This window comes from Pollachius pollachius (genome assembly GCF_949987615.1).
Source record: "Pollachius pollachius genome assembly, chromosome: 17".
Taxonomy (NCBI): domain Eukaryota; kingdom Metazoa; phylum Chordata; class Actinopteri; order Gadiformes; family Gadidae; genus Pollachius; species Pollachius pollachius.
The window spans coordinates 12,082,328-12,098,741 of NC_136950.1; the positions used below are offsets into that span (position 1 = coordinate 12,082,328).

The 16,414-nt window shown below is 46.6% G+C and overlaps 1 protein-coding gene across 1 annotated transcript in view; it reads left to right on the forward strand.

The window, feature by feature from the left end:
* Positions 1-305: 305 nt before the first annotated feature.
* Positions 306-16,414, forward strand: part of odad2 (outer dynein arm docking complex subunit 2) — a gene marked incomplete at both ends in the record, with an annotated part of 40,395 nt that continues 24,286 nt past the window's right edge. Inside the window, 10 exons of the mRNA XM_079755075.1 lie at positions 306-532; positions 1,203-1,360; positions 1,978-2,188; positions 2,862-2,968; positions 3,832-3,968; positions 4,653-4,772; positions 8,611-8,834; positions 9,563-9,688; positions 10,946-11,089; positions 11,181-11,316. Of these exons, the coding sequence (XP_079611201.1) occupies positions 306-532; positions 1,203-1,360; positions 1,978-2,188; positions 2,862-2,968; positions 3,832-3,968; positions 4,653-4,772; positions 8,611-8,834; positions 9,563-9,688; positions 10,946-11,089; positions 11,181-11,316 (1,590 nt within the window). The remainder of the gene's footprint in view (positions 533-1,202; positions 1,361-1,977; positions 2,189-2,861; positions 2,969-3,831; positions 3,969-4,652; positions 4,773-8,610; positions 8,835-9,562; positions 9,689-10,945; positions 11,090-11,180; positions 11,317-16,414) is intronic.

The following is a 16,414-nucleotide window of genomic DNA, read 5'->3' on the forward strand; positions in this document are numbered from 1 at the left end:
TTGTAGTTATAAAGGTTTATTTCACACAGATACTACTGACACCGCAGCCTCCTCTATTGCAGGTAAACACTACTCCTGTTGGTTCTGTCTCAAAAGATGGCTCCCAGTGTGACGTTACACATTTCCTATACTTTGGGTAGTTTAGGAATGTAATGGAAGAAACATATTCAAGCAAACCAATGATCACACATATAATAAGACTAACAATAATACTTATTTTTACGATGTAATTGTTGATTTGTTCTCATTTGGCTGTTATCATCCACATGGCTTGTTTGCGGTTCCAGAGAACTCCAACCGATGCGATGGGGGCATCACTGACCAGGGCTGCTCAGTGGACCACAGCCAGCTCTGGTAGTACTGGCAAACTGGAGATCACTCCAATCAATGAGTCGTTGTTGAAAGACATCCTGCACTTTGTGGAGCAGTTTGGCTCCAGGCATCCACAGGTGGCACCTCACGTGTTTGAAGAGCCACTGCAGTGGACTTGCACCTTAGTGGCATCTGATTTCAATACCGACTACGACATCAGGTTTGCCTATTCATCAGGCAGGCTGCAGGCAGAAGTCTGCTTTCAGTATTATCTGTGTGTGCGCAGGCCCTGTTGTTAGTAGTTTGGTGTGTTTGGGCATGTGGTTTCTGACCTCAGTATACACTGTTTAGATGCACTGTGTAACGTTTTTTTATGTTTTATTTTCAGTTGGTCGCTAGGTAACCAATGAATCGCATACCTACAAGTAGATTCATGCAATGTAATATAATACAATGAATTATATGTTCTATAATTGTTAAATATTTAATAGAATGGATACAATTATGTTCTAGGATGTTATTATGTTTATTATGATGTTATTGGAAAAAACATATTATATTATGTTCTTTCCAAATAGCACACACGCACACACACACCGATCTCCACACAAATAAGGTTGATAGCGTAACAGCAACTACATACATTTTATATTTGAATTACATTTTCTAAAATCATTCAATATTTAATAAAATATGATACAATGAATCGTATGTTCTATAATCATTACAATAAATTGGATAATCCATTCTGTCCAAGGTTCGCACAGGCACACAAAGCATCGGAACCCACAGATGAGATAACTGCCAACAGGGGATCAGAGCCATGCAGCCTTCGTCTCAGATCTCCACCACACTCGTTTCACAAGGCCGTGTTTCATCCTATTTTCCAGCCATGCAGATGTACAGTCCCAGGAAAACGACGGCAAAGGTCATCCCCTGCTCCGGCTCTCCCCCCCGACCATAGCAGTGGGAAGCTTCAGCCAGCTCTCTAAGCTGGTGCAGCTGGCCGGGGATAGGGGGCTGACGGAGGTCACAGCCTGTCTGGAAGGTATGGCAAGAGGCAACCGCAAGGACCAGATTTGAATCCCATTTGCATCCCTAAGCAGGGACGCCGCCAGCGTACTTCCATACAACCCACAGACTTAATTTGTTTGTCCTGCTCGTTATCCTGTGCTTCTATCCAATTACACTGCCGTGAGATTATTTTTGTTCTAATTGTTTGCAGAGATAAACTTGCCATAGGGGCACATGCCAAAGCCGGTTAGGTTGAGGATAGATATTTTTGGCTAACCCAACATAATATGACTGGGAGGAGGGAGGGGAGGAATGGTAGAACATGCGCCTCGTTGTCCCGATTGGCTGAGGAGGTTTTGAGGAAAGAGTGGGATGATTTAGTTTTAGAAAAGGAAACGCCACATTATACAGAGGCTCTGGTGTGTCTTCCTCCGAGTCCCCAATGTGATCCGTGTAATGTACCTGTTGTTTACTCTAGAGGAGCCTAATCTTATTTTCCACATATTGAAGACCCTACACCACCTTTATTCTGTCTTGAATAGGGTGATGGAGACACACAAGGGAGTCATAAATATAGCTTTTGGTTAATGTAAAACAACAACAACAACTGCAAATAAAATGGCACTTGCAATTGGCATCCTATTTTAAAAGCAAACCGAGATCTGGTGGTGAAAGTCCTGGGTTCCAGCCTCGCCACGGTCCTGGAAGGAGGCGCAGACACGTCGGCGCCGGAGCTGGTGGAGAAGCTGAAGGAAGAGGGCCCAGAGCAGGCCCAGGACTCGGAGGTCAAGGTGCAGCTCTTCCTCCTGCTCCAACAGCTAGACAACCAGCTCATCAGCAAGGCCCTCACAGACTTCTCCAAGTGAGTGCCTTGTGCCCAGTTACCAATGCCCAATGCCCAGGGCCCAGTGGCCAGTTGCCCAGGGCCCAGGACAACAGTGCCTTCCTGGCTGCAGTAGGCACGGTTCCTTCCCAGACCAGAAGATCTGGAAAATTAGGAATTGTCTATTTCAGGCCAAGAGTTATGTTGTGTACTAAGACACAGGAGTTGAAAGAATGTTGGAGTGAAGATTATTCATTTTCTTGGTGAAATTGTAAATTGGTAGATTAATGTAGGATTGGATTGTTTTGATTTGGCTACATTTTAGGAAAGTCTGAATTCAACAAAACAAAGCGGAAAACATTCCTGTCATTTTGCTGGAATTCGTAACTTATGTCTGGGTACAGGTAAATGTCTGCATAATCATAAACTCTGCTTCTAATAAGGAAAAAAATAACAAAGACAAGAGTGAGTCACAAAAGGTTTTTGAAACTTTAACTTAAAGTAAACCCAAGTCGACAATCCACATCTTTTGAATCTTCCTGATCATACTGACCAGCTTCCACTCCCAGAGTGTGTGTTTGCTTCTGATTAAGTCAGGACAGCTACATGACAGATAAAACGAGGAGAAAAAAGATATCCCTGTATGTTTTGTTTTGACAACTTTTTCTGTCTCGCTCTCGCTCTCTCGCTCTCTCGCTCTCTCCTGCCACAGAGAAGTGGGAGTCAGGCCGTGGGCTGTGAAGAATGAGGTGGAGCTGTTGAAAGGCTTCTGCAGCGAGGGAAACAAGCGAGTGTTGAAGTCTGTTCAATACACATCAGGTTTGAATTAGCCCTGTGTGTGTGTGTGTGTGTGTGTGTGTGTGTGTGTGTGTGTGTGTGTGTGTGTGTGTGTGTGTGTGTGTGTGTGTGTGTGTGTGTGTGTGTGTGTGTGTGTGTGTGTGTGTCACACTCGCTCGTGAGAGAAGCAATCACTATTAGGGCTTTTACTCAATATTCCAGAAAAAAGAACTGCCCGGTCGCACTTTTGACAAGAAGGAAAAATGAAGGACCACCGATGTCATTACATTTGTCGGATTGGAGTTTCTCGACCCATGAATCAATTCAATATTAACATCTTAGCTGATTTGCAATTGCAGAATAGTTATGCACTCAGGGTGGCGGACCACACACACACACCTCAGGTGATCAGAAGCAAGCCTTTCTATTAAGTAGAGAAATCAAAAAAAACCTTCTATACTCCAAATCTGAAATACCAGGGCAACCGTGAAATATCACTGTGTCGTGATGCGGCCCTGATTTTTCAAAGGTGATTTATGCTGGAAGTGAAATCACGGCAGCTCTAAACAGGCCCGGGACTGTACAAGACGGGTGATCTGTCAATGTCCTTGGCAGAACCTGAGTTTTGCCATGACGGCTGCACTCATTGAACTCATTTGACGTATTATCTTTCTACAACAACTAGAAACCCAGACAATAGTTCCATCCAGTCCCAACGCACATACATTGAACAGACGCGGAGAGACACCCAGACAGAAAACCCAGACACCCAAAACACTATTTGAGGGACAAATCCGTCTTTGACCCGAATTCTACAAACGCAAGATAAACCAACGGAATAGGACTGTGAAGTATCTTTCCGAGAAGGATGACTCCCTTATCGTGATGATTTCTTCTATACACAGATTATGAATTTTCCAATGGCTGTCGCAGCCCGCCGTGGAGGCAGGTGCACGGGGAGATTTGTTACCTGGTGGTGGAGCCCTGCGATAAGGAGCCCCTCCACATCACCTGCAGCAAGGCCGGAGTCTTCCTCAACCAGGTAGGACAGGAGATTTGGTTTTGATTTAGGATCAAAAAACAAACGTCATCGTGACACTGAATCATTTTAATTGCATATAAATGTTGAACTTGTGTTTGGAATATGTCATGGATTGGGATAACTTAGTGTCTAAGGGCAGGCTTTTTCACATGCTAGCATGGTATGATGCTATCGGGCCTGACACTGCCAAATTAGAACCCACCAGGCAATATGGTAACATATTAAGTCATATTTGGTTTGACAAGTACACATTCTCTCTCAATGTGTACCCGATGTGAGAGGCCATGTTGTGAGCTGTGGCAATCTTCCATTCTTTCAAAAGGGATATGTTGACAAACCGCATAGTTCCACATTGTTACAGTTCTAACAGTTCTTCACCTGTAGTGGTTCAGCCGAGGACACCAAACACTTATTGGTTTCCAAAAGGGTTACATTTTGACACAATACCACCTCAGGCTTCTCCTGAAAATATTGTAGCGGTTTCACCTGTTAGGGTGAACAGACGTTTCTTCTTTCCTAGCTCTTAGTGGTTATTATAGTTCTCTTTTGAGTTCTCTTACTGAGAATTCTGCGAAGGGACATGTGGGCTACATTTATGGAGGTTTGTTGTGTTGCAGAGATGATTTGAATCGATCTGACCACGTCTCTCCCTCTCTCTCTACCTCTCTCTCCCGTGTTGACCAGGGTTTAAAACAGGCGGCGGGGATGGAGGACATCTACACCAAGACGAGTGACACATACGCAGACCTGGCGATGCTACTGAAGAGCCGCTCCCCTCACTTTGCCGGGAACTTTAACAGTCAGGTAACGGGGTCTCACGGTAGACAAGGATACAGTTTCTCACTCCCTCTCCCTCTGTCTCTCCGTCTCTCTCGCTCTCTCTCACTCTCTCACTCCCTCTTTCGCTCTCTCTCTCTCTCGTTGTCTCTCACTGTCATGTATTTTTCTAAGCCGTTGACGTTTGGCTCCACCAGGCATGGAAGATGGCTCTGTTGAATTGCCTCTTTGTTCCATACATAAGCGAGACTTCCAAACTCTCTAGACCTCTGATATACATTGATTCCATGAGTCATGCGAATATGTACGTGTGTGTGTGTGTGTGTGCATGTGTGGGTGGGCGGGTGAAATCAGTGTTTGCACGTTGTTTCTCACCAGTGAGCTAGTGTCTGGATGTGTGCTGAAGAAAAAAAAAAGCTTTCCGACGATTCCTCCTCAAGTCACATACCCCCCTCCCCATCCCCACCACTACTTTGTTCAACGCAAAAAATACACAGAAACACACAGAAACATACATTCACTCACACACACACGCACACACACACACACACACACACACACACACACACACACACACACACACACACACACACACACACACACACACACACACACACACACACACACACACACAACACATAAACAGACAGGCTGCCATGTGCAAAGACACTGAAATGCGGTTGATTCATTCAGTGGTGCTATTTCCTGCCCGAGCGATTCAATGACATAACAAATCAGCTGCCTAATTTCTGCCAGCTGCACTTGAAACCAAAACATAAATAAAGTATCTGTTAATCATTTGAAAATATGAACATGTTATTTCTCTTGCGTGCCGCAGTGTTTGTTGGAAGGCTGAGGCTCGACCCGGGCTCATCAAACACTGAGAGCGGGAAGCGGTGACTTTTCAGCTGCCTTCCACAACAGAACAGAAGCTTCTTCTATTTCTTGGCTTTTGGATGTCTCTGTGTCTACATATCATTTTCATCACATCTTCCTTTTAACCAAATCGTCTGTGGGGTGATGTCATACTAGCAATATTTTGCTGTTTGCAGCTTTATAGATACTGAAGATACGATATAAGAGTCGTATAGAGAGAGCTAGAGCAGAAAAGATCCCTTGCTCCCTACATTTCTCTGCCATTGAGAAAGGTTGCAATTCGCCCACCTGTGATTGACGGGAAAGATTGATTCCCCTAACCAATCACAGATGAGATGACCTGATTGGTCAGAAATGGGCTAGGAGCCGTCCTCAAGCTACTAGGCTCATACAAAGGGCACATCAAAAAAAAAAGAAGATATTCTCACAGCGCATTTCACTCACTAATGGCTGACGGATGGCTGTGCCATTTCTAACAAATTTCACTCAAGTAATAGCTCCTAAATCTTACCTACAGCACCTTTAAACGCCCATTACTTTCTAACCATTTAAAATAATAACATCATACTGGTCCCCATATGCTCTACTCAATGGGAAATGGGTTTCTATGATATGTGTCAAATTGTGGTTAGGCTGTGTGATTTCTTTACAGTAGGTGATAGAACACAGTGTGCCAGAGAGTGCCAGGGGCGGGTTTTGAGTGGCGGGCGGGCTGAGTGAAGGATTTTTACTAAGCCAGCGATTGGTGCCAAGCTTGAGAGAGAGTGAGAGAGAGCGAGAGGGAGCGAAAGAGAGAGAGAGAGACGTCCAGGCTTTTATGTTTTACGAGTCCGGTGTGAAGAGTGATGCCATGAAGCCCAGTCCTTTAAAGATGATGGACAGAGGCAGTAAAATAAACACTGTGGAGGAGTTTGCTCAAGGATAAATCATGGAAAGTGCCCATCTCCTCCGCTCCTTTGATGTGTCCATGGCTACACACCGGAGTGGGCGTGCCCCAAAACATGCTCCTAACACTGCGCTTCATGCTTATTACACGTTTAATCGTTTATTTCTTTTCTCAAACATGACACATTTCCATGACGGGACATTATTTTTAAAATTATTTCATCACTTTTGTTGTTCAGAATGGCCGAGACGTATAGAGCACCGAAAGAAGGGCAAACATTATTGCCTGGATCGTGCATCGCTGAGGCGTGAAATCGTTGCAGGTGCTACTTGATGGAGTAGAAGCTGCTTTGTGTTTTGAGTTATTATTCAAGACGGTTTGGTTAGCAGGACCTGTCTGTCAGAAAGGCAATCCTGCGAGGATCGGTTTGCGGTTCTCTGATTGCAAAGCAGCAGGTCCCCCCCCCCCCCGGTGCTCAGCCAAAGAAAACACACCTAATCTCCCAAAGATATCTGTGTTTTCCAATGCGAGGAAGCACTTTTAAAAACTTTATTAGGACAGACAGCCTCAATCAAGCGACGTTCGGGCAGAAAGTTAAGTGAATATGGTCCGCCTTTCTTATTCCCGTCATCGCCGCTCAGCCGATATTGTTTGCGCCTTGCCACAGACAGCCACTTTATGGCGGGATGGCTGCAGATTTGCCGTGCAGTTCTTTCCGACCCACAGCTGTGGATCAGGTCATTAGATATAAGGCTGCCCGGGACACATGTAAATATTTGGACGCTGCTTTTTTTTTTCTCCCTTTTTGGTTCAGTAGCGGATGGAAAAATAAATTTAAACAAATGAGAAAAATGAATAAAGTGATGGATGATTGAATGTGGCCTGTGATGAAAATACTTGTTACTGAGAACCATGTGCGGAGCTGTGGGCGTGCCTCGCTGCGCCGCCCCTCTGTGCGCACACACCAGTGCCTGCTGGCTCCATCGGTGTGTTGCCGAAGCTGCGGGAGAGAGGCACCTGTGATGGGGAGCGTTGCCGCGGAGGGCCCGGAGCACATGGCCGATGTCCATTTAATCCATAATAGAGTTAAAGAAGTCTGGATGCTTTAATACAAATCAGAACGTGGTGCTTTTAAGGCGAATGAATTGGCCTGTATGTTGCCAATAGCGGCACTTTATGTTTTATGAAAAACAAGCCTTTTTGGAGAAGTGACGTGGCGTGCCTTGGCTACACCAATACAGAGAACTGAGTCCCGTCCATCAATGACAGTCCAAGCTATTTTGCGCCTAGCAGGTGTCTCTGATTTAAAAACCTCCATGCCTCCAAACCATTGACGTGCCTCTCATTGGCCAACACATGCAGGTTGTAAAGTCAGACAGAGAGACCTTCAAACTATTTCAAGCGCCCCCCCCCCCCCCCCCTCCTCAAAAAAAACAACTGCGCTGATTAACAATGACACAACCGCTCCACTCCAGCCGTGCCAAGCCGTGAGGTATTCGGGTGGAGGATTGCTAAGGAACAATACCCTTTTCTTGATAGCGTGTGGGCCAATTAACAGAGGGGTACCTCTCCTGTTCAAAAAAACTAAAAACTCTAGGAATATGTTTTTTGTTACAATGGGCTTTTTATTCCCATGGCCTCATATGGGCTGAGTCGTTACACAGGCTCTGGGGCCGAGGCGACCGCGCAGAAGAGGGGACTGCTGTTAACGGGATGTCCCTGGTCCTTTTTTTTTTTTTTTCTTATTTGGCTACAAATGGACCAGCCCTCCTTTTCGTCCATAGCTGTGTTTTATTCATCAGAAAAATTAATAACAGAAAATAAAGAAAAGGAAAAAAGGGGCAATATGAGAGATGGCGGCTGGAAAGATATTCCCCTGGAGCTGTGGAACAAATACTTAGTTTACAGAAACAATTATTCAGAGTTAGTTTTGCCTCAGTCTTCGAAATACACAAACCCACGTCCATTTAAACTCTATAACAGACTCAGTTTATTGTGTGTGTCTATCCCACTGCTAGCATTCAGTGCTAATAAGGGGTTCACTACTTCTTCGTCTCTCTCTCTCCCTCTCTCTCTTTTCTTTCTTTGCCTGGTTTTCAACAGGATTCTGCAGTTCAAGAAAGGCTTCCATCAACACAAAAGGTCCAACATGTGGAACCGGTTGGTGTAGAGGAACAAGGCCAATCCCAAAGGTCTTGCAAGCATCAGGAGAAGAATGCGCCCAAGATGGCGAGACGGCAAGAGCACGCGGTGAACACGACGAGCAGCAAGAAGAAATTGGAACCATCCCTCAAATGGAAGAATCTCGGCCTCACGGCTCCCTTTGAGTAGGTGATAACCCCCCTCCCCGCTCACAAGATGTTGTACAGGCTGCTATGAGGGGCTTTGTCAACTCCCCCCCCCCCCCTCCCCCCCTTCCTTCCACAGAAACACAAACACACAAAGACGCACACTCCCACAGACAGACAGACTCACACACACACACACACTGCGGTTGTAGGGCCTGGGCGTAAGGCCGGGGTGATGGCGGAGTCAGCCACGTGAGCTCTGTCGGGTCTGCCCTACGCACGCGCCAACACTCACACATTATACAGAGACGGTTGTACGGATAATGAATTTCGAGGCTAGAGCGCACATATTCCTGATTATACGACGATCTCGGGTAAATGGCCGCCTTTCGCAGCGTGGAAAGCCTCTCTCTGCTCAATTGCACACACACACACACACACACACACACACACACACACACACACACACACACACACACACGCATTTTGGAGAAGTCTATAGGAAAGAAAAAAGGATCCCCAAAATGATCTGTCACATATGTTTTCTGATTGATAAAATAGATTTAACTGGGCCTGAGCTGTTGCAGCTGTACCTTGTGATAACTGTCCCCATTTTGAGAGTGAGAGAGAAACTGGCTCGCGATAAAAGAATCTTGGTTTTGCGAAAGAAAATGCCCGCTGCGAAGCATTAAATAATGAATATGTTAGGAAACGAGGCAATTTTCCAAATAGGAGCGGGCATAATGACTCTCATTATGTCTGTACAGCGAAGCGCAGCAGAGGAAACCCAGTAAGGGCACAGGGAAGGAGAGGGCCGGTGAGACGCAGGAGAAGATCCTGAGATCCACCAAGGGCAACTTCTCCGTGGCCTCCCTACCCGGGCACCAGAAAACGTGAGCGTATTCCTCTAAATGTCCCCCCCCACACCCCCACAGTTCTTCCTGATTTGGATTGAAGCAGGGTTTGAACTTTGCCCTCTTGCAAATGTAGTCGCTTTCCCATGATAAAATCACCCAAAAGGCTGTGGCTTTTTTCACAAGCTATTGAATGCACATATCTCGGAATAGCCCGGTGCGCATATAGAACACATAGTACTGGGCAACCAGCGCACTGCTTCCTGCTTCCTGCCCTCTGACAGCCTAGCCCTGCCAGCTGTCCCCATAACTTCCCCTGCCAAGGTGCGTATATACACGGCCACTTTGCGGCCACAGGTTGACTGGATCGATCGGAGACACCGCCATGCGATAGCATGCATTTCGTTTGCGCAGCCTTTGAATATGAAGTGGGGTTCATAGCTGAGTTGGGATGGTCGGAGGGCTGTATTCACTGAGGAGGTCTCAACCCCTGCACACGCGACGGAGCAGGCCGGCCTAGGGTCGATTAGAAACCTCTGGCCTTCCCTGACGAGGGACAAACCGGAATAACCTGTGCATGCTATCCGTGCGTTCAGCAGAAAAGCCTTCTTTTTTTCCCCCCACGCAACAACGTTTGAACTCATACCAGACTTTATTGCACTGCGGTGCCCCGTTTCGGGGGGGGCGGGGGGAGGTTCGGTCACCCGAGTGGCCCCGGCGACTTTAAAAGGCCATCTGCGTTTCTGTTTGCATGTACAGCGGTGGTGAACGGAGCCCCCCCCCTCCACCCCCCCATCCATCTCTCTTTGTATCGTAATGATGACTCCAGTCCGCCTGTTGCTTCATTTGAATCCTTATATATCCCTGCTGCATAGGCTCTGGGGGAACTTGACCCTTGAATTTTTGCTAAGAAGCTTTAATGGGGAGGGAGGGGGGGGGGGGGGAGAGAGAGGGTTGTCCTTTGTGAAGGTAGACCAAGCTGGTCCTTCCATTAAAACAAAAGAAAAACAGGAAAAGAGATTGGGTGAGTCAGGACGCTGACAAATAGTGTTTTGGTGATCCGTCCAATCATGCATTATTGCTTTCCATATCTATATCTGACTCTGTTCCTTCGGAGCGGCTCCAGTATAGCCTCTGGCTCTGCTCCTTTGCTCCTCGGACCTTCCGATAACCCTCCCCCTTTCTTTAAGAGGAAGCAAAAAGAAAAGTCTCTTAGGAAACCTACCGCAAATCATTCAATAATGAAAATAGTTCCTAAAATAGGAACCTTTATGACTCATTTCTGCGTCATTACAGTGAAGCGGAGCAGAAGAAACTCAGTAAGGGATCTGGAAAGGGGAGGGCGGGCGAGACGCAGGAGAAGATGCTGAGGTCGGAGAGCAAGAGGAAGGCCAACTTCTCCTTGGCCTCCCTACCGGGGCACCAGTCCTCCCAGAGAAGGTGAGCTCCTTCCTGGTTGCCCTGCTACTCTTGCTTCATTATCCTCCACTATAAAGCTTTGTTATAACCCCCCCACCCACCCTGTTCACAGTAAGACGGAGGAGCTCTTCAGCGAGAGCTCCTCGGAGAGCGAGGAAGACGAGGAGCAGCCAGACCGCCGGCCCAAGAGCAACATGGACCTTCCCTCCGAATACTGGCAGATCCAGAAACTGGTCAAGTACCTCAAGGTACGAGAGAACGGAGAATTACGAGGAACAACAACAGCGCTTTTGTGAGTAAAGTGTTAGTCGGCTAAATGACAGGAAACAGGCGAACTCTGCTCTTTTTCTCCTGTTTCGTGCAGGAATTTTCTACTGACCCCCGGGTCGAATATTCCGAGGTATTTTCCTTCCAAAGGGCCATTGGCTAAGTCTAATGTCAAGTGAAGCATTCTGGGGCAATCAGTGTAAAACCCAATGAGCTAAATAAAACGGCACCGGTGAACATCACTCCTGAGCGCTCCCTTACACACAACCGGTTACATACAGTGTCAGTGTACATGGCGCTGGGGTACGGTGAGCGAGGGGTCAATGGGGACCGTCCACGCCAGAGGGAACACGCTGTGAAGGTAGAGAGGGCCATGGTGCTCTGGTTTATTTTTAAAGCAGCGCTGCATCGTATGATGCTTTTATATTTGAAGCGATTGGCTCCGGTTTCTGACACCGTCACAGTTGTTTTTTAGGGTTTTTGCAAGGGGCGAGGGGCGGGGCGGAGGGTGGGGGGGGAATGGGGGTTGCTGTCCGACGATGGCAGCTGTGCAATAGGTTTGCCCCGAGAGCACGGAAGCATAGAAATGAAGCGCCTGTGATAGGTCTGACAGGGCATCTGGTGAATATTAATGTGTCAAAACATGGCAGGGGCACGAAACGAAAACAACACACACGCAAAAGACAAAAAGAAGAGAAATGCCAGTGACCCAGACTGATCGGAAATAGCTTGAGGACGCCTGACTTCGGAGAAGGCTCCGCCCCATCTGTTGGACCAGACAACACAACTTATGGAGAACATGATGCAACTTCTCACCTCGCTGGGCTTAGTGGCACACTTTAAGCGTTCCCCTCCATGTTCAGTAATGAGCTCAAATGATGCAACGCAAATTGAGCGCTTTTAATTTGAAGTGAAAAAGAAAACAACTAGCCTGTGATAGTTTAGGACTGATTCAGTATTTTCCCCAAAAACCTTTGCATGAAGTGTGGTTTTGCAAGGAAAAATATCATTAATGACACTGCCAAGGTACACTTGTAGTTCAACTCTAAAGTAGATTAAGCAATTTAGGCTTAGTAAAAAATGGCAGGAAAATGTGCACTTTAAAAGGCTTTCAGGCTTTCCCCAAAAAGCACAAATGAACATTAACAATAATACAAAAGATAACACTGCTTTCACTTTGCTCTGTGTTTGTGTGTGAGTGGGTGTGTGTGTGTTTCTGTGAATGTGTGTGTGCATGTGTCTGAATGTGTGTGTGTGTGTGTGTCTCCCCAATGAGACGAGTCGCTGTGCAGAAGGAACCAACACGTGGCACCGTTATTCCCTGGGTTTGTCCAGTAGTCGTTTATATAATATCGCTTCCGTCAGAAACCCAAGCCAGACGAGAGCCAAGACAAATATCTGGTTCATTTTAGGCGCACATCGCAGCCTTTTTTATTGAATTTTTTTTACTTCTTCTTTTTGTTTCACCGCGGTATAAGATCAACCTCTCTGCTGCTGGAAGCTGAAGCGACACACTGCTTCTGTTTTTTTTTTGTGTTTCAAAAATATTTACAGAAGGATATTTGCACAGGGGTTGGATATCTTAATATAAGGCGTTTAGTATTCAAGCAATTTGGGGGTTTAGCCTTTGACATGACTGCATGACTTTGACATAAGTGTGTGTTTGGGGGGGGGGGGGGGGGGGGGGGGTTGTTGTGAGCGTGTGCTTGTGCGTGTGCGTTGAGGTAGGTTTGACCAGCCTGAACCAAACAGCTGATTAGGTGAATTAGATTTACATACCTAGTTATTTTGCAACATGAGCAGTGTGTCATAGAATATAGTGTTTTACCAGCTGGGAACAGTTAGCCTGCTGTGTCCCGTGATATGCTGGGTTTGATCAGAGACAGATGAGTGTACACCTAAACACAAGAATTTTTCATATTTAAGTTTATTTTCATTGGATAAATGGGGGAATACTATAAATGCCAATACAAAATGTAGGATTTGTTTCTAAAGTACATTTATTTCCATTAGGTATTTCTAATGTAAGCAATTTCACGTTTTCATCCAGCATTTTAAGCAGACAATCACGCATCACAATCAAACAGGAAATCACAGGCTTTTTCTAATTAAATGGTGTGAACACCATGTTGTTGCCAAAAGCCATCACATGTTGTTTGTTTAACGTTAAGCAAACTTCAGGGGAGAAAGATCCAGAAGTGGATAAGAAGGCCTCGTTTCCTCCTTGCCCCAAATGCATTGGTGCGTGTGTGTGTGTGTATGTGCCCACCCAAATTATGTTTCTCTCCCTCTGCTGGCCAGACACAGTACTACCACCACCACCACCGGCTCCTCTGGGGAGAGCCTAATTGCTGCTAATTGCTATACTAAACGTAATACAGCCTCCCTGTGTGAATGAGCCCGTGTCGGCAGATTTTCTTCCCCCCAGAGGTGAGTCTGTGGCTAATTACTAAACAGTGAACATCCGTGAGACCGTAGCAGTGCACGCAGAGTCGCAGTCTAAAGTCTAAAACCCTAGTAATGCTTTTACGAGGTGTTTAACGTGGATACTTCACAGCCGTCCCTCCCCCCTCCCTCCCCCCTCCATGCAGTCTCCCCCATAAGCCTCACCGCTTGCTTAGCACGTATCGCCCAGGATCGTCAGACGGCGGCGGCTTCCTGAAGCGTTGGTGTTTTATTTAATAGCGTCTCCTATTTCAAATACCGGATCCAGCAGCGGCCGCAAAGCATTTCATCCAACAGCCCCCCCCTTCCCCCTCCCCCCGGCCTCTCCTCTCCTGCGACCATATAGCAGAGCAAGGTAATGTTTGCACTTCTCATTCCCAACCCTCGAGTTCTCTTCACATCTTGCTACCGAGACGGTAGCAAATGACGGCAAAGAACAACCCCCCCCTCCTCCCACCTCCCGCCTCTTGCATCCTGCTGCAGTCGACGGCTGTCAACAAAAGGCCCCCCCATCACGTACCGAGGTCCATAAAGCACAGGCCCCTGCACCCCTCCACCTGTCAGGGGGCCCGCCGTGGTGCAGCAACTTGTTCGCTACTCGCACTGCAGCAGAGTAGTGAGAGCACAGCGTAGAGCAGGATATCATGACACCACTGGCCACAAACACATACACGCACACACACACACACACACACACACACACACACACACACACACACACACACACATTATAAGCCCACACACACAGATATTCACACGCACACACAGACACACATACACGCACGTGCTTACCGACAGCTTTATACACACACACACACACACACACACACACACACACACACACACACACACACACACACACACACACACCACACACACTTATGAGCATGCACTTACACATTAATGCACAATCCAGACAGGTCCACTGTTCATCCACAAGGTCAATAGGGTATCTCTGAAAGTCACTTTAAACTCATCCCTGTTGTCCCTCCCCAGCTCGTTTTAGTGCTATGATTTATGGATCCTACTGCAGCTCCATTAGGGGAGTCTGCTAGGCTTTAGGGATACAGTCAAATTACTCAGCCAAATAGGGAGGGTGAATCAGGGTAACGCATGAAGATGCTCGTCATTTTAAGTTCCCAGTATTCATAAAAAAAAAGTTGCCATTATTCAGTTATTTGTAATTGTTTTTTATTTTGCCCTTGTGTTGTTTTCTCCCTATTTTGGATCTGGTTACAGCTCTCCAGTTTATTCCATTCTAAGCTCTATTAAGTAATGTTACCATTCTAAGCGTACCGATTTTTGTCCAACACTTGACTCAATTGACCCTATAATGCTGTAACAAAGTCCATTGCTAACCCCACCTAAGTGGCTGCCACACTCCAACTAGGGGACTTTTGTCCAACAATTGACTCATTGATCCAATAATGCTGTAATAAAGTCCATTGCTAAACGCCACCTAGGTGGCTGCCACACTCCAACTAGGGGACCTTTATTGGGCTCCTCTAGACAGGGACGCACGGGGGTGGGGTTGGATATCCGGTTCATTGTAAGTTTTGCATATAATGACATATGACCCGGTGCTCGATGTTGCCATGCAGGAGTTCTCTTCCTGAGCGTGTGTAGTGTTGGCTGGTTCAACCTGTGCACACGGATTCCTCAATGTGCAACAGGTGTGCAGCCTCAGCCAGCCCCAGAGTCCAATCTGACTCAAACAGGAGAGGCTGCTGAAACCAGCCATCATCCACACGCACTCCCTCAGAGGCAAACAGGCCTGGCAGAACAGTGTACTATTTATGAGAGTCGCTCTAAAGTAAAGCATATAACCATGAGGTTGAGCGGTTGCTTCCATCGGTTCCACTCTGAGCATCTCCCTCTGCCAGGGAGAGAGTCAAAGACCCCCCCCCCCCCATCTTTGCACATTTAAAACACTGTCAGATGTTGTCAATGTTTTCAAGAATGTCGACAATACTTTAAGACCAAAGTTCTAACCCAAATGGAAGCATATGATCTGTTTTCTGTTCTCTATGCGATCCGCTTCTAAACATAGCTTCTTCTTCTTCCTGTTTTTTTTGCTGGTGGTGGTGGTGATGGTGGTGGTGGTTGTGAGTGGGGGGTGTTGTTTTTACAAGGTACCAAGCTGGACCGGACAATTCCTTTGAAGACAGGCAGGCAGAGGAGACAAAGGAAGCTGTAGATTCACTGCTGTTAATGGGCGAATGGTTTGCATTTGGCGCTGGTGATATGAGGAACACATGTGCCCTTCTATCCTCGGTGTGTCAGAATGCTCCATTTTTGTTTTTGTTTTGTTCACTCTAGGAATAGAAGAAGGGGTGCACGATCAAAACCCACTGGGGTCCGTGGGTTTTCCTCCATCGATGGCCTTATTGGGGTGTTGTATAATGACAGGGCCACATTTCTGCACTTTCTGTACGTGAAAAGACACAGGCACAGTGTATTTTGTGGTTCAAATCATGCATTTCTTTCTCCAACGTGACAGGGGTGTAGAGCTATGAAGCGGCTTTGAACCTGAAAAGCGGTCTTTCAAATTCCCTCGTTCTTGAAAGTCTATCTCTGGTAGTATTGGAATGATCGAGGGGGGAAAAAAAAGGATTGCGGTTTTTCCACATAGCA